This window comes from Pteronotus mesoamericanus, unplaced genomic scaffold (assembly GCF_021234165.1).
Source record: "Pteronotus mesoamericanus isolate MK-2021 breed Mesoamerican mustached bat unplaced genomic scaffold, CSHL_Meso_final scaffold_12, whole genome shotgun sequence".
Taxonomy (NCBI): Eukaryota; Metazoa; Chordata; class Mammalia; order Chiroptera; family Mormoopidae; genus Pteronotus; species Pteronotus mesoamericanus.
In genome coordinates this window covers 152,497-169,719 of record NW_026555303.1, presented here as the reverse complement: position 1 = coordinate 169,719, position 17,223 = coordinate 152,497, and the positions used below count along the sequence as shown (strand labels likewise).

The 17,223-nt window shown below is 39.5% G+C and overlaps 1 protein-coding gene across 1 annotated transcript in view; it reads left to right on the top strand.

Annotated features, from left to right (window-relative positions):
- The window catches only part of SRPX2 (sushi repeat containing protein X-linked 2), a 36,417-nt gene that overhangs the window by 8,354 nt on the left and 10,840 nt on the right, over positions 1 to 17,223 (top strand). Inside the window, exons 3-6 of the mRNA XM_054587890.1 lie at positions 10,707 to 10,898; positions 13,167 to 13,343; positions 13,632 to 13,758; positions 13,894 to 14,015. Coding sequence (XP_054443865.1) covers positions 10,707 to 10,898; positions 13,167 to 13,343; positions 13,632 to 13,758; positions 13,894 to 14,015 — 618 coding nt within the window. The remainder of the gene's footprint in view (positions 1 to 10,706; positions 10,899 to 13,166; positions 13,344 to 13,631; positions 13,759 to 13,893; positions 14,016 to 17,223) is intronic.

Below are 17,223 nucleotides of genomic sequence, written 5' to 3'. Positions count from 1 at the left end.
TTTTCTTTAATAATTTTTTCAGACAGATTTCAAATTTCTTGCTGTTTCTCTTCTCCTTTTGGTACTCCTATGATGCAAATGTTGGACCTCTTGAAGTTGTCCCAGAGACTGTTTATGCTGTCCTCGTTTTATTTGGATTTTTTTTTCTTTTTGTTGTTCTGCGTAGCTTTTTTTGGCTTCCTTATGTTCCAGTTCATTAATTTGATTCTTAGCTTCATGCACTCTCCTCTTGTTTCGCTGTAAATATTCTTTATTTCAATTACTATAAGCTTTGTTTCTGACTGGATCTATTTTTTAAAATCATGTTTATTCTATTACAGTTGTCTCAGTTTTTCCCCCTTTGCCCTCCTCCACCCATACCACCCCCCCACACACAGTCAATTCCCACTCTGTTGTCCATGTCTGTGGGATATTCATATATGTTCTTTGTTTAGTGCCTTCTCCTTCTTTCCACCATTGTCCTCCTTCCCCATCCCCTCTGGTCACTTTCAGTCTGCTCCATGTTTCCATGCCTATGATTTATTTTGTTCGTTAGTTTATTTTGTTGAATAGATTCCACTTATAGGCAAGATCATATGGTATTTGTCTTTCACAGACTGGATTATTTCACTTAGCATAATATTCTTCCATTCCATTCATGCTGTCGCAAAAGGTAGGAATTCCTTCTTTCCTTCTTTTATTTTTTAAATGCAGATTGATTTTATTTTTTATAAATGTCAAGAACCATTATAAGATATTAAAAAAATTAAATCCATTATAAAGTCTCAGCAATTAAAGCAACATGACACCAGCACAGAAATAATCAAGTAGATCAATGAGATAAAATGAACATTCTAGAACAAATGTATATATCTGTTTAACAATGTAATACATGATCAAATTGATATTTCAAATCAATGGGGAAAGTAAGGCTTATTCAACAAATAAGGTTCACGGACCACTATTACTTAAAATAAAACAAATATAGAGACCTATTTCACACATTATACAAGAAATATTCAGGTGAGTTACAAATCAATATGTAAAATCTAAGGAGATTTTGGAGATAATTCAAAATAATATTTTCTTACCCTGAAGTAACATATTCAAACTCAGAAGCTATAAAGTAAAATATTGGCAATATGACTATATTAAACATTAAGACTCTACAGTAATATACATATAAAAAAAGTTAAAGGACAAGTAAAAGAATAGGAAAGTATTTGCCACACATCTAAAAAAGGGTTAATAGTTTTTGGAGGGATTTGTTTGTTTGTTTGTTTTTCTTTTTAAGGCAACAATTCTACCAACATTTAATCAAAAATGGATAAAGAATATGAAAAAGTCATTTAAAGCTTTTTAAAAATAATAGAAATAGGCAAGAAACATACAAAAACAGGTTTAGTTTCAACAAATAATAAATTAACCATTAAAGTAACATGTCATTGTCACAATCAGATTACTGAGTATTAAAAATATTGGTAATATCAAGTATTGGTGACCATGAAAGGAACTGGGTATTCATAGACTCTTTTTCTTAATCTTAAAGCAGTCCCTTTAGCATATTTTGCAATGTTGGTTTGGTGGAGTTGTATTCTTTTAGCCTTTTTTTGTCACAGAAGCCCCTTATTTTGCCTTCCATTTTCATTGAGAGCCTTGCTGGGTAGAGTAGTCTTGGTTGCAGGGTCTTTGCTTTTCATTATTTGGAATATTTCTTGTCATTCCCTTGTGGCTTGTAGTGTTTCTGCTGAGAAGTCAGTTGCTAGCCATACCGGGGCTCCCTCATATGTTACTACCTCTTTCTCCCTTGCTCACTTTAGGATTATCTGTCTGATATTTGCCATATTAATGATGATGTGTCTTGGAGTGGACCTCATTGGGTTCCTCTTAAAGAGGACCCTCTGTGCTTCCTGGACTTGTGTGACTTTTTCTCTCCTCCAATTAGGGAAATTTTCCAACATTACTTTTTCAAAGTGGTTTTCTATCCCTTGTTCCTCTTCTCCTTCTGGTATCCTTATTACCCGGATATTATTATGTTTCAGGTTGTCCTGCATTTCCCTAAATGCCTCTTCATTTTTTTCTGAGTCTTTTTTGAATTTCTTGCTCCTTCTGGGAGCTTTTTTCTACCTTGCCCTCCAGCTTGCTAATTCGATCCTCTGCTTCATCGAGCCTGCTTTTGAGTCATTCTACTGTGTTCTTCTATTCAGAAATTGTATTCTTCATTTCCTCTTGTCTCTTATTAATAGTTTATATGTCCTTTTTCATGCTGATATAGTTTGCAGTAAGTTCCTTGTAGATTCCATGTAGTTTTTTGTAGTTCTCCCTGAGCTCACTGAGCTCATTGAGCTTCCTTAGAACCGTTGTTTTGAATTCAAAATCTTTTTTTATCTTCTTTGTATTTCATTCTTTAAAGTTTTTACTATCTTTAAAATGTTTCTTTTGTTTTTCTTTTTTTCTTATTGTTCAAAGACATTTGTCTCCATTTTCCCGCCACCACTTTCCCCTTCCCCACATCCCCATCCCTCCTTCAGTCCTTTCCCACTTTGGCTTTGTCCATGGGTCCTTTTTTCATGTTCCTTGCCTTGGCCTTTCCTTCTCCTCTCCCTCCCACTCGCCTCCCTCTTTCCCTCTTGATTCTGTTGGTTTCTTTTTTTCTTTCACTATTGCTGGTCATATTTTCCTTGCTTGTTTGTTTTGTTGATTAGGTTCCACTTATAGGTGAGATCATATGGTATTTGCCTTTCACCCCCTAGCTTATTTCACTTAGCATAATGCTCTCCAGTTCCACCTATTCTGTCATGAAGGATAATAGGTCTTTCTTTCTTTCTGAATGGTAGTATTCCATTGTGTAAATGTACCATTGTTTTTTGATCCACTCATTTACTGATGGGTATTTATGTTGCTTCCAGTGCCTGGCTATTGTAAATTGTGCTGCTATGAACATTGGGGGCATAGGTTCTTGTTTTGGGGTTCTTAGGGTATAACCCCAGTAGTGGAATCACTGGACCAAAAAGCAGTTCCATTTTTAGCTTTATGAGGAAATTCCAGTTTCCCACAGTGGCTGCACTAGTCTGCATTCCCACCTACAGTGTACCAAGGTTCCCTTTTCTCCACAGCCTTGCCAGCGCCCATTGTTTGTTGACCTGTTTATGATGGCCATTCTGAACTCAAAATATGTTAGTTTACTTGCCTCTATTTCATTTATTTCTCTTTCTGGGGATTACTCATTTCCCTTTGACTAGGGGGTGTTTTACTTCCCATTATTTGTGAGGCTCTTCTTTTTTGCTTCTGCTTCTTTAATTGATCTGTCTTGATTTCCTGGCTTTGTGGTGTTAACTTCTATGGTAGGAGACCTCTGTTTTTTTCTCTCTCGATCTGCTTCTGATGATGTCAGATGTTGGCCCTGACTGGCCTTATGCAGTCTGTTCAAGACTTCTAGGAATCTACTGTCTGTGGCTCTCCTTCAGCTGTTAGTCTACTCACTTTGCACTCAGCAGGTCAGCTTAGAGACCACAGGGCAGGACAGAGTCCCTGCTGGGGGCGGGGTTATTGGGTCCTCTCAGGCTGCTGCCACTCAGAGGAGTGGTCTGCCTGAGCTAGATGGATGCTGCCATATGGGGGATGTCTGAGCACCAGGATCCTGCTGGCTACTCCCTTAGTTCTCTCCCCTAAGCCTCCTTCCCCAATCTCTCCTCAGGTGTCTTTAGCCCACTCTGCCCCCTCTTTGTTGAAGCCCAGGTTAAGTGGATGCTAATAAAAATTTATGCGTTGGCCTTTTAAACGGTTCTTTGTGTCTCCAGCCACCTGCCTCTGGCAAAGAGCAACTCTGCCCGTTTTCGCAGCTGGCTATTATCTGTGTACTTTTTGGGCTCTGTGCTGTAGGCTGGAGATCCCTCTTATAATTTTGACACCGCTCTTCTCAGGGGGGTCCACCTGGCTGTTTCAATAACTGTCTTGTGCTGCTGCCTGTGGGCGCCCTACCCACCTTCTCAAGTCTCTACTGCACTCCTTACATGTCTGGTTGTGCTAAACCTGATTCTTCTGTCTGTCCGAGGTTATAAGGCTCCACTCTCAGTATTGTTCAGTTGTTTGTTCCAGGTGATTTCTCCACAATTTAGTTGTAATTCCAGATTGGTCCTGGGATGAGGTTGCTGTGACTTCTACTTACTCCTCCGCCATCTTGATTCAAAAAGATGTCATTTCTTTATTGATCCATGGATTAAAACTTTTGTTATCTCACACATGGATAAAGTCAATTGCCTCCTAGCTGGATTCTCTGATTCATGTTTTTCCCCTCTTCAGGGCCACTGTGACCATTTCTTCCAGAATTTATCCTCAGTCTAGCTGCCCAGCGACTCATGAAATTTGTTTTCCAGCCAGCTTAGTAGAACTCGACTCTGTTGCCTGAGTACATTAGCCCACACTGAGCTTTCCCTCATCCATTCATTCTTTTATTTATTTATTCAATGAATATTCATTGAGTAACTACTATGTACCTCTTCCGAAATAAATATTTGTTGTCTGGAGCACTAATTTTGCATTCATTATATACTGCCCTTTTGGTTTACTTTTTATTACCTTCAGCAAAATATTTACCTGTTTAACAGAAACAGCTATGTATGACAGCCCCCTCGGAGCTGTGTAAAAAGGAAATTATCAAAACATGTTTTTTGGCTGGTTGGCATTCTGGGATCAGAAGCTGCATTGTAGGAAACTGTAAATAGAAGTGGATAAGAAGAAGCAGCAGATGCAGAATGTACTTTCAAGAGGTCTAGCAATTCTGTGATTAATATTAACCTGCTTCCTTGGTTATTTTTAAATCTGTATAAAGTCTTCTAGAAAAATATAAGCCATATGCCAACCTTTGGCCTTGGGGTCAAGTGCCTCCTAGCTCTGGGGATAAAACTAATTGAGTGAAGTTATCAGTGTTGCAAGGGAGGGGTGGCCAGGAAAGTACAACCTAAGGTCCCAGCCTCCTTCGTAAGGTATTTGTGACCACATAACAACAGCTTCAGACTTTTTTAATTTGGGGATGTTTTCTTCAGGTGTTGCTGCTTAAAGGGGGATGCTCAAACCCAGACACTGATTTAGGACTAGATGTAGTTTACACACACAATTTCATTTGATTCTCAAAACAGCCCTATGAAACTGATTTATTATCCCCATTTTACAGATCAGGAAAATAAGCTCAGGAAAGTGAAATTTAGTGTTGCAGAGCTTAGAGGTGACAAACAGGAATTTAAACCAAGGTCTGCCTGACTCCAAAGCCATGCTCATTCTATCTCTTTCATTAAAAATGTAACCTAGTGTTTAAAAAAATAAAGATTTAATCAGTAAAAAACAAATCATTATTTTACTGCCCATGTAACTTGATGCCATTTTCATTCATCTTGAACTTTTTGTCATTCCCTATCCTGACTCTTAGCTTGGAGTCAGAAACCCTTCTCTGAGGATAGTCATCCAGACTGCCTTTCTCTGAGGATTGTTTCAGTCCTGAGCAAGCTGGTAACTCTGCCAGAGTTATCTGAAGATAATCACAGAGAAGGCCCTTTTAACCCTGTTGTAGGCCCTTTGTTTCCTTTATAATCCCTGAGAAGTGACAGGTGAATAGCTGCACAGATCAGAGGTCATGGCCTTAGTTCAAGTCCCAAATCTTCCACCTTCTAGCCCTTTTACCATAAATACTTTCATGTGCCAGTCACTGTGCTATGTATTTTTATGTTGTTTCATTTAAGTAAATCTCATGCTTTTTGTGATATGGGACTCTCTCTAAAACCCATTAAATTTATTTTTAAAAAAAGCACTTGTAAGAACAGTGGGCATAATATGCTATTCTAAATGTTAAAAAAGAGGGAAATATAAGATTATCTAGCAATATTGGCTTTATATGCATAAACTATTAACAGTAGTTCTTTATGAGGGGACCAAGCAGCTGTGTGTGTCAGACCAGGAGTGGGAGGGAGACTTTACTGTGTAACAGTTTACACTTTTTGGATTTTGAACCAAGTGGCTACATTACCTATTCAAAAGTGTAAAGTTATACTTCAAAATAGCAATTTAACATGCTACAGTGATAGATACTGTGGTTAGGAAAAAATATGGGTTTAGAGCCAGACAAAGCTTGGGTTACATGCTGAGGGACCGTAGGCAAGTTAATTCCTCATCTGCAAGATAGGAACACACACCTGCTTAATATACAGGGCTGTTGGGAGAAATATTTGAGGTGATGAATGTGAAAATGAAAATATAAAGCATGGTGTCCAGCACACAGTAGCTACTCAGTAATGACTAGCACATTTCCTGACAGACATTTCACCATTTAGTATTTAGCCATGTTCTGAGTTTCAGTTTTCCATTAACATTCTTTGGGTACTGTTGTTCAGCCAGTTATGAATCTTCATAACTATATTGTCATCTCTCCTGTGTTTCTGCATCTCATCCACATCAATGGTATGAAGGCATTGTCAGATGCTTCACTTATTTCTAAATAGCGTAACTATCCATTTCCCCTGCTCTACCAGTCTGGTGACAATACCCAAGAAGGATATGAGGTCAGTCTTGAATGCCTTGTTCTTGAGGGTACCTGGAGACTGATCACTTCTCTTTCTAACTGCTCATAAGCCTGTGTTTAAATACTGCAGAATACTGATAACTGTGCTGTTGATCTCACCAGGCTATAGTACCCAGAGGGGCCTTCTTTTGCCTTCTGGGGATCTAATGTACAGAATGGTGACATATTTAATAATACTGTATGTATGGTGCCAGGGAGTTACTAGAGATATCAGGAAGATCACTTCATAAATTATATATGTCTAACTACTGTGCTGTACACCTGAAACTAATATAAAACTATAGTAAATGTCAAATATAATTGAAAATATCATGTTATACAACTTAATTATATATAGTTTTATTAGTCAATTATACCTCAAATCTGGGGAAAAAAGAAAATTAAGATAATGTTTTTGTTCTTTTCCAGCTTCCCAACATGTTTTCTTTATACCAGGATTCCTCTGGACCAAGAAATTTGAACTTATTACAATAGTTAGGCCCTTTCTCACTGTCTCAGTATTTATTCTTAGCTCTATGTTTCATTTTACTATTTTTGCTTGTTCTATCTATTCCAATCTGATGTGCATTTTCCTTGTCAGAATGTGGTAGAGAAATAGGATGGGAGTGATTGTTGAGGTCCCAGGCTCCCATATAAAGTCTTTCTGATATATGTTGTGATCACATAATTAACAGTTCTGCAACTGTAGTGCTTGAGACTTTATGTAATTTGGAGATGGTGTCTCCAGATGGTAGTCTTGCGTCACAGCCACAGGCTCAAAACTAATGCTAAAAGCCACAAACAAGTGTGTTGGTGCTTGAAGTGTGTGGTTTTTCTCACTGTCATCTGTCTTCATTCTTCAGCTGCCTTCAAGCAGAGGCTCTAGCCTTTCCTTCTTCATTTAACTCCTGATGTGCTTTTTTTTTTTTTTAAAGCCTCTTCGTTTTTGTCCCTTAGGATTTAGGGATTTAGGGATTTAGGGATTGAATGAGTTCACATGGGGCTTTAGCTTTCCTGACCTCAGACTAACAGATCTGTGTCATCTTGTATATGCATCCTTGGACAGGTAGCCCTCTGCCTGCTTACAGGTGTCCCTTTAAAATCTGAACCCATTAGAGAGTTATTCCTATTGTGTAGCCAATGATGCCATTTTATGATGCTTTTATGATTTAATGACCTTATTACCTTCAGTACTGAACTGGAATTGGACTTTCATTCATTTTTTTTTTCCTGTGGGAAATTTATTTCTTTTGGCTTGAAGAATTGAAATGACCTAATTCTTTGTATTTTCTACCAAAATTTCCAGAAGTGCATTTATTTATTTACTTACTTACTTATTTTTAATATTTGTCTTTTTCATTCATTGTTTTATTTGTACAGTTTTTTAATTTATAAATCATGTTTATTCTATTACAGTTATCTCAATTTTTCCCTCTTTACTCCCCTCCCCCATCTCACCCCGACCCTCCACTCCCACAGTCAATTCCCACTCTGTTGTCCATGTCCATGGGTCATTCCTACATGTTTTTGTCTATTCCGTTTCCCTCCTTTCCACCATTGTCCTCTTTCCCCATCCCCTCTGGTCACTTTTACTCTGCTCCATGTTTCCATTCCTGTGATTTATTTTGTTCATTAGTTTATTTTGTTGAATAGAGTCCACTTATAGGTGAGATCATATGGTATTTGTCTTTCACCAACTGGCTTATTTCACTTAGCATAATATTCTCCAATTCCATCCATGTTGTTGCAAAAGGTATTCATCATAAATTGGTCTACAGTGTTCTTTTCTGTGTGTTATCCTTGGCTGGTTTTTGTTGTAGCATTATGTTGGCCTCCTTAGATGTGTTAAAAATGTTGCCTCTTCTTCAACTTTTTGGAAGAGTTTGAAAAGGATAGGCATCCAGTCTTCTTGAATGTTTGGTATAATCCACTCGCGAAGCCACCTGGTCCTAGACTTTTCAGTTTCAGGGAAGTTTTTGATCGTTATTTCCATGTCCTCACTGTTTATTGGTCTATTTAGATTTTCCGATTCCTTGTGATTCCATCTAGCAAGGCTATGTTTTTCTAGGAACTTGTGCATTTTTTCGAGGTTATTGAATTGGGTGCCGCCCAGTCTTTCCTAGTATGCTTGTATGCTCCTTTATATTTCTTGAGTTTGTCCTAACTCTTCTTTCATTTCTGATTTTGTATGCATCCTCCCTCTTTACTTTAAATGTAAACAACAGGCTGCTGAAAAACACCTAGGTGGTGGCTTCATTCCCTGGTCATAGTGTGGACAGGACGACATCCAATCCATGCCTCTCTCTCCCCCTTCCTCTCTCCCTAATTCCCATTAGCTTCATGCAGAGCCAGGCTGACCAGGTCTGCCTGCAATACCTGGACTTTCATTCTTAAGCAGTCCTCTTTGACATTGCATTCCCTTCCTCTCCCTAGCCTCTATCTTTGTATCATTTAAAAAAATATTTTAAATTTACCTACTGTGATTTTCACTCTTTCTAGTGCAGAGTTCTATGAGTTTTGACAAATGCATAGTTATATAACTACCACCACAGAACCAAACAGCTCTATCACATCAAGAACTTGCCCAGGGCTGCCTCTTTGAAGTTATCCTGGACTCTATCCCTGGTCTCTGGAAACCATCAATTTGTCCCTTTATTTTTGCCTTATCCAAAATGTTGTATAAAAGGAATCCTGCAATATGCAGCCTTTTGAGTTTGGCCTGTTTCACTTCACAAAGCTGCATTGGAGATTCATCCATGTTGGTGCATGCATCAACACTTTCTTTTTTTGTATGAATAAATAACAGTTAGTTTAACCATTCACCCATAGAGGACATTTGAACTGTTGCCAGCTTTGGCAATTATGAATAGAGATACTTTTTTTAATTAATTAATTTATTCTTTCAAATACATTTGTCTCTGCCTACCTCTCACCACTTTCCCTTGCCCCCTCCTACCCTCCCTCCCTCCTTCAGCTCTTCCCCTTTGGTTTTGTCCATGAGTCCTTGCTATATGTTCCTTGACTTTCCCCTTCCCTTCCTTTTCCCCGCCCCCACTCCCTCCTTCCCTCTTGTCTCTGTTGGTTTCTTTTCTCTTTCAGTGTTGCTGGTCTTATTTTCCTTGCATCTTTGTATTGTTGAATAGAGATACTTTAAACATTTGTATACAGGATTTTGTATGAACACAGGTTTTCATTTCACTTGGGTAAACACCTAAAGTCTGATTGCAGAGTTGCATAGCAAGTGTATGTTTACCTTTATAAGAAACTAACAAAATATTTTCCAAAGTGGCTGTCTCATATTGTGTCTACCCCAGGAATGTATAAGAGTCCAGTTTCCATCCTCACCAACACTTGGTTTTGCCAGTATTTTTTAAGTTTAAATATTTTAATGGGTATATAATGGTATCTTGTTGCAGTTTTAATTTACATTTCTCTAGTGACTTATGAAGCTGAAGATCTTTTTATGTGCTTATTTGCCATCAGTATATCGTCTTCAGTATTATGTCTGTTCGTGTCTTTCGTCTGTATGCTAACTGAATTGTTTTCTTTTTACTGTTAAGTTTTTAGAGTTCTTTATATATTCTAAATATCAGTCCTTAGTTGGATGTGTGGTTTGCAAATATTTTGTTCCAGTTTGTGGGTGGTCTTTCATCTATTAACAGTGCTTTTCATAGAACAAAAAATTTTTAGTTTTGACAAGGTTAAGCTTATTGATTTTTTCATTAATTGTGCTTTTGGTGTCATGCCTAAGACTCGTTAGCTCTAGATCTCAGAGGTTTTTTCCTATTTTTTCTAAAATTTTTGTAATTTTACTTTTTACATTTAAATCCATGTCCATTTTGAATTAATTTTTATATAAGGTGTAAAACTTAGGTCGAGATTCTTTTCCTCTCCTCTTCCTCCCCCTTCTTCCCTTCCCCTCCCCCCTACCTCCCTCCCTTCTGGTTCTTTTTTTAAACTATGGAAGTTCAATTGCTCAAGCAACATTTGTTCGAATGGGTATCTTTCTTCCATTGAATTACTTTTGCATCTTTGTCAAAAAAATCATTTCATCATATTTGTATGGGTCTATTTCTGGACTCTCTTTTCTGTTCCAGTGATTTATGTGTCTGTCTTTTTTACCAATACACTGTTTTAATTACTGTACTTCTAGCTTATTTTTCTTCTATTGCTACAGCCCCCCGATGGTGTTATACATTAAACATCCAAGACGGAGAAGCCACATGCTACTCACCAAGGGGAGGAAATTATCACAGCAGCCTGGGCACTCGTTGTGATCTCTCCTGTGACCAGGGCTATCGACTGATTGGACGAAGGTCGGTGCAATGTCTGCCAAGCCGCCGCTGGTCTGGAACTGCCTACTGCAGGCGTAAGTGGTGTGTGTGCAGATGCTGATGCATGTGTGTGAGAGAGGCCAGCCAGCCAGCCAGTCCTTGAGGGTATATGCCTGGAGGTGTTACCATGCCTTCTATCAAGTGCAAATTGAGGACTTTCCACAGGCACCTAAAATAGTCTTTCCCCATCCTAACATTCTAGCTCATTTCCTCTCTCTATGGTTATTGTCCAAGTAATAAGGGCATTTAAGCAGTAACCAGCTTTTCTGGCTTGGGGGCTGAGGAGTGCTCATAAGACCTGGGTCTGGGGCCTGATGTAGACCTGGGCCTTCTTCTGGAATATTGAAGGAAGTGTGGTCTCAGACCCTTTCCAACTTGTGGCAAACTGCAATACTTCTTGGCCTAGGGCCTTATATGGCCTTGTCAGTGAAGCTATGAGAAATCTGTTATTTTTAACATTCTTTGGAATGTCACAAAGAATATTTTGGCTAGAATGTGGGGATGCTAATACACACATTCCAAATCATGTCCCCCTCAACTCCCAAATCCATATCTCTTATTCAAGATCTACAGCCTACTTTTATTTATTTTTTTATATCAGCTGAGCTTTGTCTGTCCATATGTCTATTTCTGGATGGCACTTGTAGGACATCCATGTGTGCTGGGTCCTTCACTGATTTCTTCAGAAGCTTACTCAATTCCTCAATTACCTACAGGAAGCTTATAGGCTAATGGAATAGAAACACAAATGTGTGCACATGAATTCTGTGTGATCACACAGGGTACTGATCAGTCAGAGAGAAATTAGGTTGGTCAGAAAACGTGCTGTGGGGGACAGGAGAAGCTTGATAGCCAGAAATAAGGAAGCCACCACACCCTTTAAATGACAGTAATTAATTTGTTTTAGGACTTGGACCTCATTGTTTCCAAAACAAATTTGAATTGGCCTCACAAAATTAAATAGATAATTCTATAAATGAATATAAAACAAGTTAAAAGAATGGAGATGTACATATTTCCAGGTGTCTAGAATGAGTTAATTACTGTTTTTGAATAGTGAATCTTTCACTGTCATATATATTAAGAAAACAAGTTCACCTGAAAAGACAAACATTTCTTCTTGGCACTGATTTCAGGGAGGTAATTTTTGCATAAAGGATACTGGAAAACATAAAATGCAATAATCTGCAAGTCTGATTTGGCCTTGAAGCAAAATGAACATAGCTTATAGAATCTTTATGGAAAGCTGCACTAATTGAACTTATGCAGTGTTAGATCTTAAACAATGTAAAAGAATGTATGACTTGCCCACTTCTTTCAAGTATCAGATATTTCAAACTAGACTTTGGCAAGCACAGGTTCACAATCAACTTATGGTAGCAGTTTCCACTTCTGGCACATGTAGTATCTAAAGCACATGGAGTTTTCTTTAATCAAATACCCTCAAAGTTGGCGCTCTAGGCACTGGCCTTCCTTATCTTATCTGGATAGAGGGCCAGCCTACTTTCACACGTAAGTGAGCTTCAGCTGAGGAGTGCTTGTGACAATACCAAAATAATACTTAAAAAGGGGCTCTGAATTTGTTCAAAGATATCTAACATTTGAGGAGCAAGAGATGAAAACTATTAGCAGCTGAGGCCCTAAATGAGCCCAGAGGTTTGTATGCATTGTCCCTTTAAAAAAAAAAAAAGATTTTATGTATTTATTTTTAGACAGAGGGTAAGGGAAGGAGAAAGAGAGAAGAGAAAAATCAATATGCGGCTGCCTCCCATGCACCACCTCCCCACTGGGGACCCAGCCTGGAACCCAGGCATGTGCCCCAACTCAGAATCAAACCAGCGACCCCTTGCTTCGCAGGCCAGAACTCAATCCATTGAGCCACACCAGCTAGGGCAGGCATCATCCCTTTTAATCTGCACAACAGTTCTATGATATATCCATATTTTAGTGGTGAAAACACTGAGCCTCTGAGAGATGATGTAACTTGTTCAAGTCCGAGAGTTTGCAAAGGGTGGAGCTGGGATCTAAACTCAGGTGTGAATCTCAAGTTCATGCACAAGTCCATGCACTTGGACAAGTCATTTACTTCTTTTATAACCCCAGCACTACTGCATCTTATAATATAAAAATATGAAGGCAATTAGGAAAGAGAGGCAATTAGGCACAAAAATGTAAGGGCAGTTAGAGGTAGGGTTTTTGCATTTTATTCTCTCTCTGATATGGTTATCCCTATGTTATATGCCCTACCATCACCTCCAGATAGTCCCACAGGCCACTGAGCTTGCCATTTGGTTTTCTCTTAGAGATGAGATGCCACACATTGCCATTCATTACGAGTGGCACCTACACCTGCACAAATGGGGTGCTTCTTGACTCCCGCTGTGACTACAGCTGTTCCAGTGGCTACCACCTGGAAGGTGACCACAGCAGAATCTGCATGGAAGATGGGCAATGGAGTGGAAGCGAGCCTGTATGTGTAGGTAAATGTTGGTCACTCCCAGTTTTCTTGCTGCAAAGAGTCACCCTGGTATTGTGTTCACAAAGGATGTAGAATTCTTACTGCAGAAGGCATTCTTGCTTGCTATAAAGATGGCACTCTGGGCACATGCTTATAGAAATGATCACATCCCCCACAGCTGGGCTTTCTTGAGCATCTTGAATAGAGAGTTTATCTTTTACCTACCCACTGGTGTGGTATTGTCCCTATGGGTTCCCTCCAGGGAAGGCATGGGACCCATAAGTCAACACCTGATTTCTGACCTTGGCAGACATAGATCCCCCCAAGATCCATTGTCCCCACTCACGTGTGAAGATGGCAGAGCCAGAGAAACTGACTGCTCGAGTATCCTGGAACCCACCTTTGGTGAAAGATTCTGCTGATGGTACCATCACCAGGTGAGTAATGGATACCTTTTATGCTTCTCAGAAGCTTCTCCAGGCTCTTGGGCTGAGGCTACAGTGATGATGTGCCCCAGACCCTGATCCTAAGGATACCTTTCCTCAGTAGTTCTTTCACTCTGTTCCATGTAGGGTGATGCTTCGGGGCCCAGAGCCTGGCTCTCACTTTCCCGAAGGAGAGCATGTGATTCGTTACACTGCCTATGACCGAGCCTACAACCGGGCCAGCTGCAAGTTCATTGTGAAAGTACAAGGTCAGAAAGAAGTTTTCCATTTCCATATTATTCACTAGTCATGCTCTGCTCTGACCATCTAGATGCCAACCACAACCCTCTCCTCTCTATACCTGAAACAGAAACCTCATTTAGATTGGGTGAGGGAAAAAACAAGTTCACTATAAAGCAGGGTACCCCAACCCCAGGGCCATGGCCCAGTACTGGTCTGTGACCTGTTAGGAGCCAGGCCGCACAGCAGGAAGTGAGCAGCAGGCAAGTGAGTGAAGCTTCATCTGTATTTACAGCCACTCCTCATTGCTCCCATTACTGCTTGAGCTCCACCTCCTGTCCTGTCAGCAGTGGTATTAGATTCTTATAGGAGCGCAAACCCTACTGTGAACTGCGCATGTGAGGGATCTAGGTTGCGCACTTCCTAAGAGAATCTAATGTCTGATAATCTGAGGTGGAGATGAGGTGGTAAGGCTAATGCTGGGGAGCGGCTGCAAATAGAGATTATCATTAGCAGACAGGTCTGACTGCACAGAGACCATAGTAAATCAATTGCTTGTAGACTCATAACAAAATCCTATCAGAGAGTGGCAATTAAGCTGTATCTGGTGGCAGGCTTTATAGTGCCAAGTGAGTTGATGTACTTCAGTTGTATAGCTGCATCTGGTAGCGGGCTTTAAGTCAGAATCAAACACTTATTTTAGTCTGTGTGTGGCCCACCCATTGTTTTATTTACCACTTCCATCCGTGCCTCTTTTCTGCACTGTGCACTTGTCTCAGTCACAGTTTTGGTGAGATCACAACCTAACCCTAGCCAAAATGAGTAAAAAACAAACATTGCTGGAGAGCTTCTTTGAAAAGGGGGAAAGACCCAATGATGACACAGAAGAAGACTCTAAGACTGCCCCCAAAAAAAAGCTGTATTTAAAAGGAAATACCAAGAGTCCTACTTAAATTATGGGTTCATTGCAACAGGTAATTCACATTCCCCAGACCTGTTTTGTATAATATGTGGTGACTGACTATGAAGCAAAATCATGAAACCTTCAAAACTGCTTTGCCACATAGAGACCAAGAACCCTGCATTAAAAGACAAGCCTTTGGAGCTTTTCAAAAGAAAAAAAAAAACAACATGAAATGAAGAATAGAAGCAGTTATTGAAGGCCACCACTTTGTCAAATGTGTTTGCATGGAGAACATCATTCTTAGTGGCTAACCACATTGCTAAAGCGGAGGAGCCCTTTACTGTTGGTGAAGAGTTGATTCTGCATGGTCTAAGAATGTTTGTTATGAAGTTTTAGGAGAGGTTTCATCTCAAAAGGTGGCACATGTTCCTCTTTCGGCTAACACCATAACTAGATGAATTGATGAAATAGCAGAAGATATTGAGGCACAATTGTTAGATATGAGAAATGAGTCATCATGGTATGCAATCCAGGTTGACGAGTTTACCAATGCTGAAAACAAGGTAACAATGCTTGTTTTTGTGCAATATGTTTTTCAGGAGGATATGCATGAGTATATGCTATGTGCAGTTATGTTGCCAACCAACATCACAGCTGCATAGCTGTTCAAGTCTTTGAATGATTACATATCAGGAAAACTGAATTGGTCATTTTGTGTTGGCATATGCATGGATGGAGCAGCTGCCATGACTGGATGGCTTTCCAATTTTACTACTCGGGTCAAAGAGGTCATTTATGAATGTTAGTCTACACACTGTGTCATCCATAGAGAAATGCTGGCTAGCTGAAAAATGTCACCTGAACTTAATAACGTTTTGCAGGATGTGATTAAAATTATCAACCACATTATAGTCCATGCCCCTAACTTATGCCTGTTCATGCAGCTATGTGAAGGTGAGGAGTTGGGCACAGAGCACACACATCTTCTCTTATACACAGAAGTGAGATGGCTTTCTAAAGGCAGATCACTGGTCAGTTTTTGAGTTATGAGAGCCATTCCAGAGATTTCTTTTAGGAAAACAGTCACCACTGGCAGCACATTTCAGTGACACAGAAAGGGTCACAAAACTTGTTTATTTGTGTGACATATTCAACCTGCTCAATGAACTCAATCTGTCACTTTAGAAGAGAGTGACAACTGTGTTCAAGTCAGCAGATAAAGTGGCTGCATTCAAAGCCAAACTGGAATAATGGGAACGATGAGTGAACATTGGGATTTTTGATGTTTCAAACATTAGCAGAGATTTTGAAAGAGACTGAGCCAGGGCCTTCTTTCTCCCAGCTGGTGCATGATCACCTACTCAGCTTTCAAAAGAGTTTGAGCATTACTTCCCAACCACAAAGACCCAGAACTGGGAAGATCTGCGACCCATTTGTGAATAAGCTAGGTAAATAGACTTCGGCCGTGCTAGAAAAGGATCTACTGCTTGAGACTGCAAAGGATGGTGACCTTAAAAGTATGTTTGAGACAACTTCAAATCTCCATATGTTCTGGATTAAAGTCAAGATGGAGTATCCTAAGACTGCCACAAAAGCACTGAAAGGTCTGCTTCTGTTTCCAACATCCTATTTTTATGAAGCAGCGTTTTCTGCAGTGACAGCAACCAAAATGAGATTATGGAGTAGACTTGACATAAGCAAAACACTTAGGGTGTCACTGTCTCCCATCACCCCCAGATGGGACCATATAATTACAGGAAAACAAGCTCAGGGGTCCGACTGATCCTGAATTATGGTGAGTTGTATAATTATTTCACTATATATTACAATGTAATAATAACAAAGTGCACAATAAAAGTAATACACTTGAATCATCCCCAAACCATCCCCTTCCCGCTTTCCATCCCCTACCTGTTCATGGAAAAATTCTTTCACAAAACTGGTTGCTGGTGCCAAAAGTTTGGGGACTGCTGCTATATATGTTAAGTCTAGTTAGCCTTTATTCTCAGTCTTTTGCCTCTGCTGAAACTGGTGGTGTTTCCTGTGTAATTCTTCCTCTTCTTTTGGTGTTATGTTGTGTTGTTTTGTATTGTTTTTTTCATTATAAATATAATTCATACTCACTTTTGAACGCAGGAAATACAGAAATATACAAGGAAAAATCTATTATCCCATCTTCCACAGGTGATTGTTGTCAATATTTTGGTATTTTCTTTCTTTCTTATTTTAAAGTATATTATTTATGCTGTTACAGTCATCCCAGTTTTCATCCTTTGTCCCCCTCCACCCAGATCCCCCACTTCCTCAGGCAATCCCCACACCATTGTCCATGT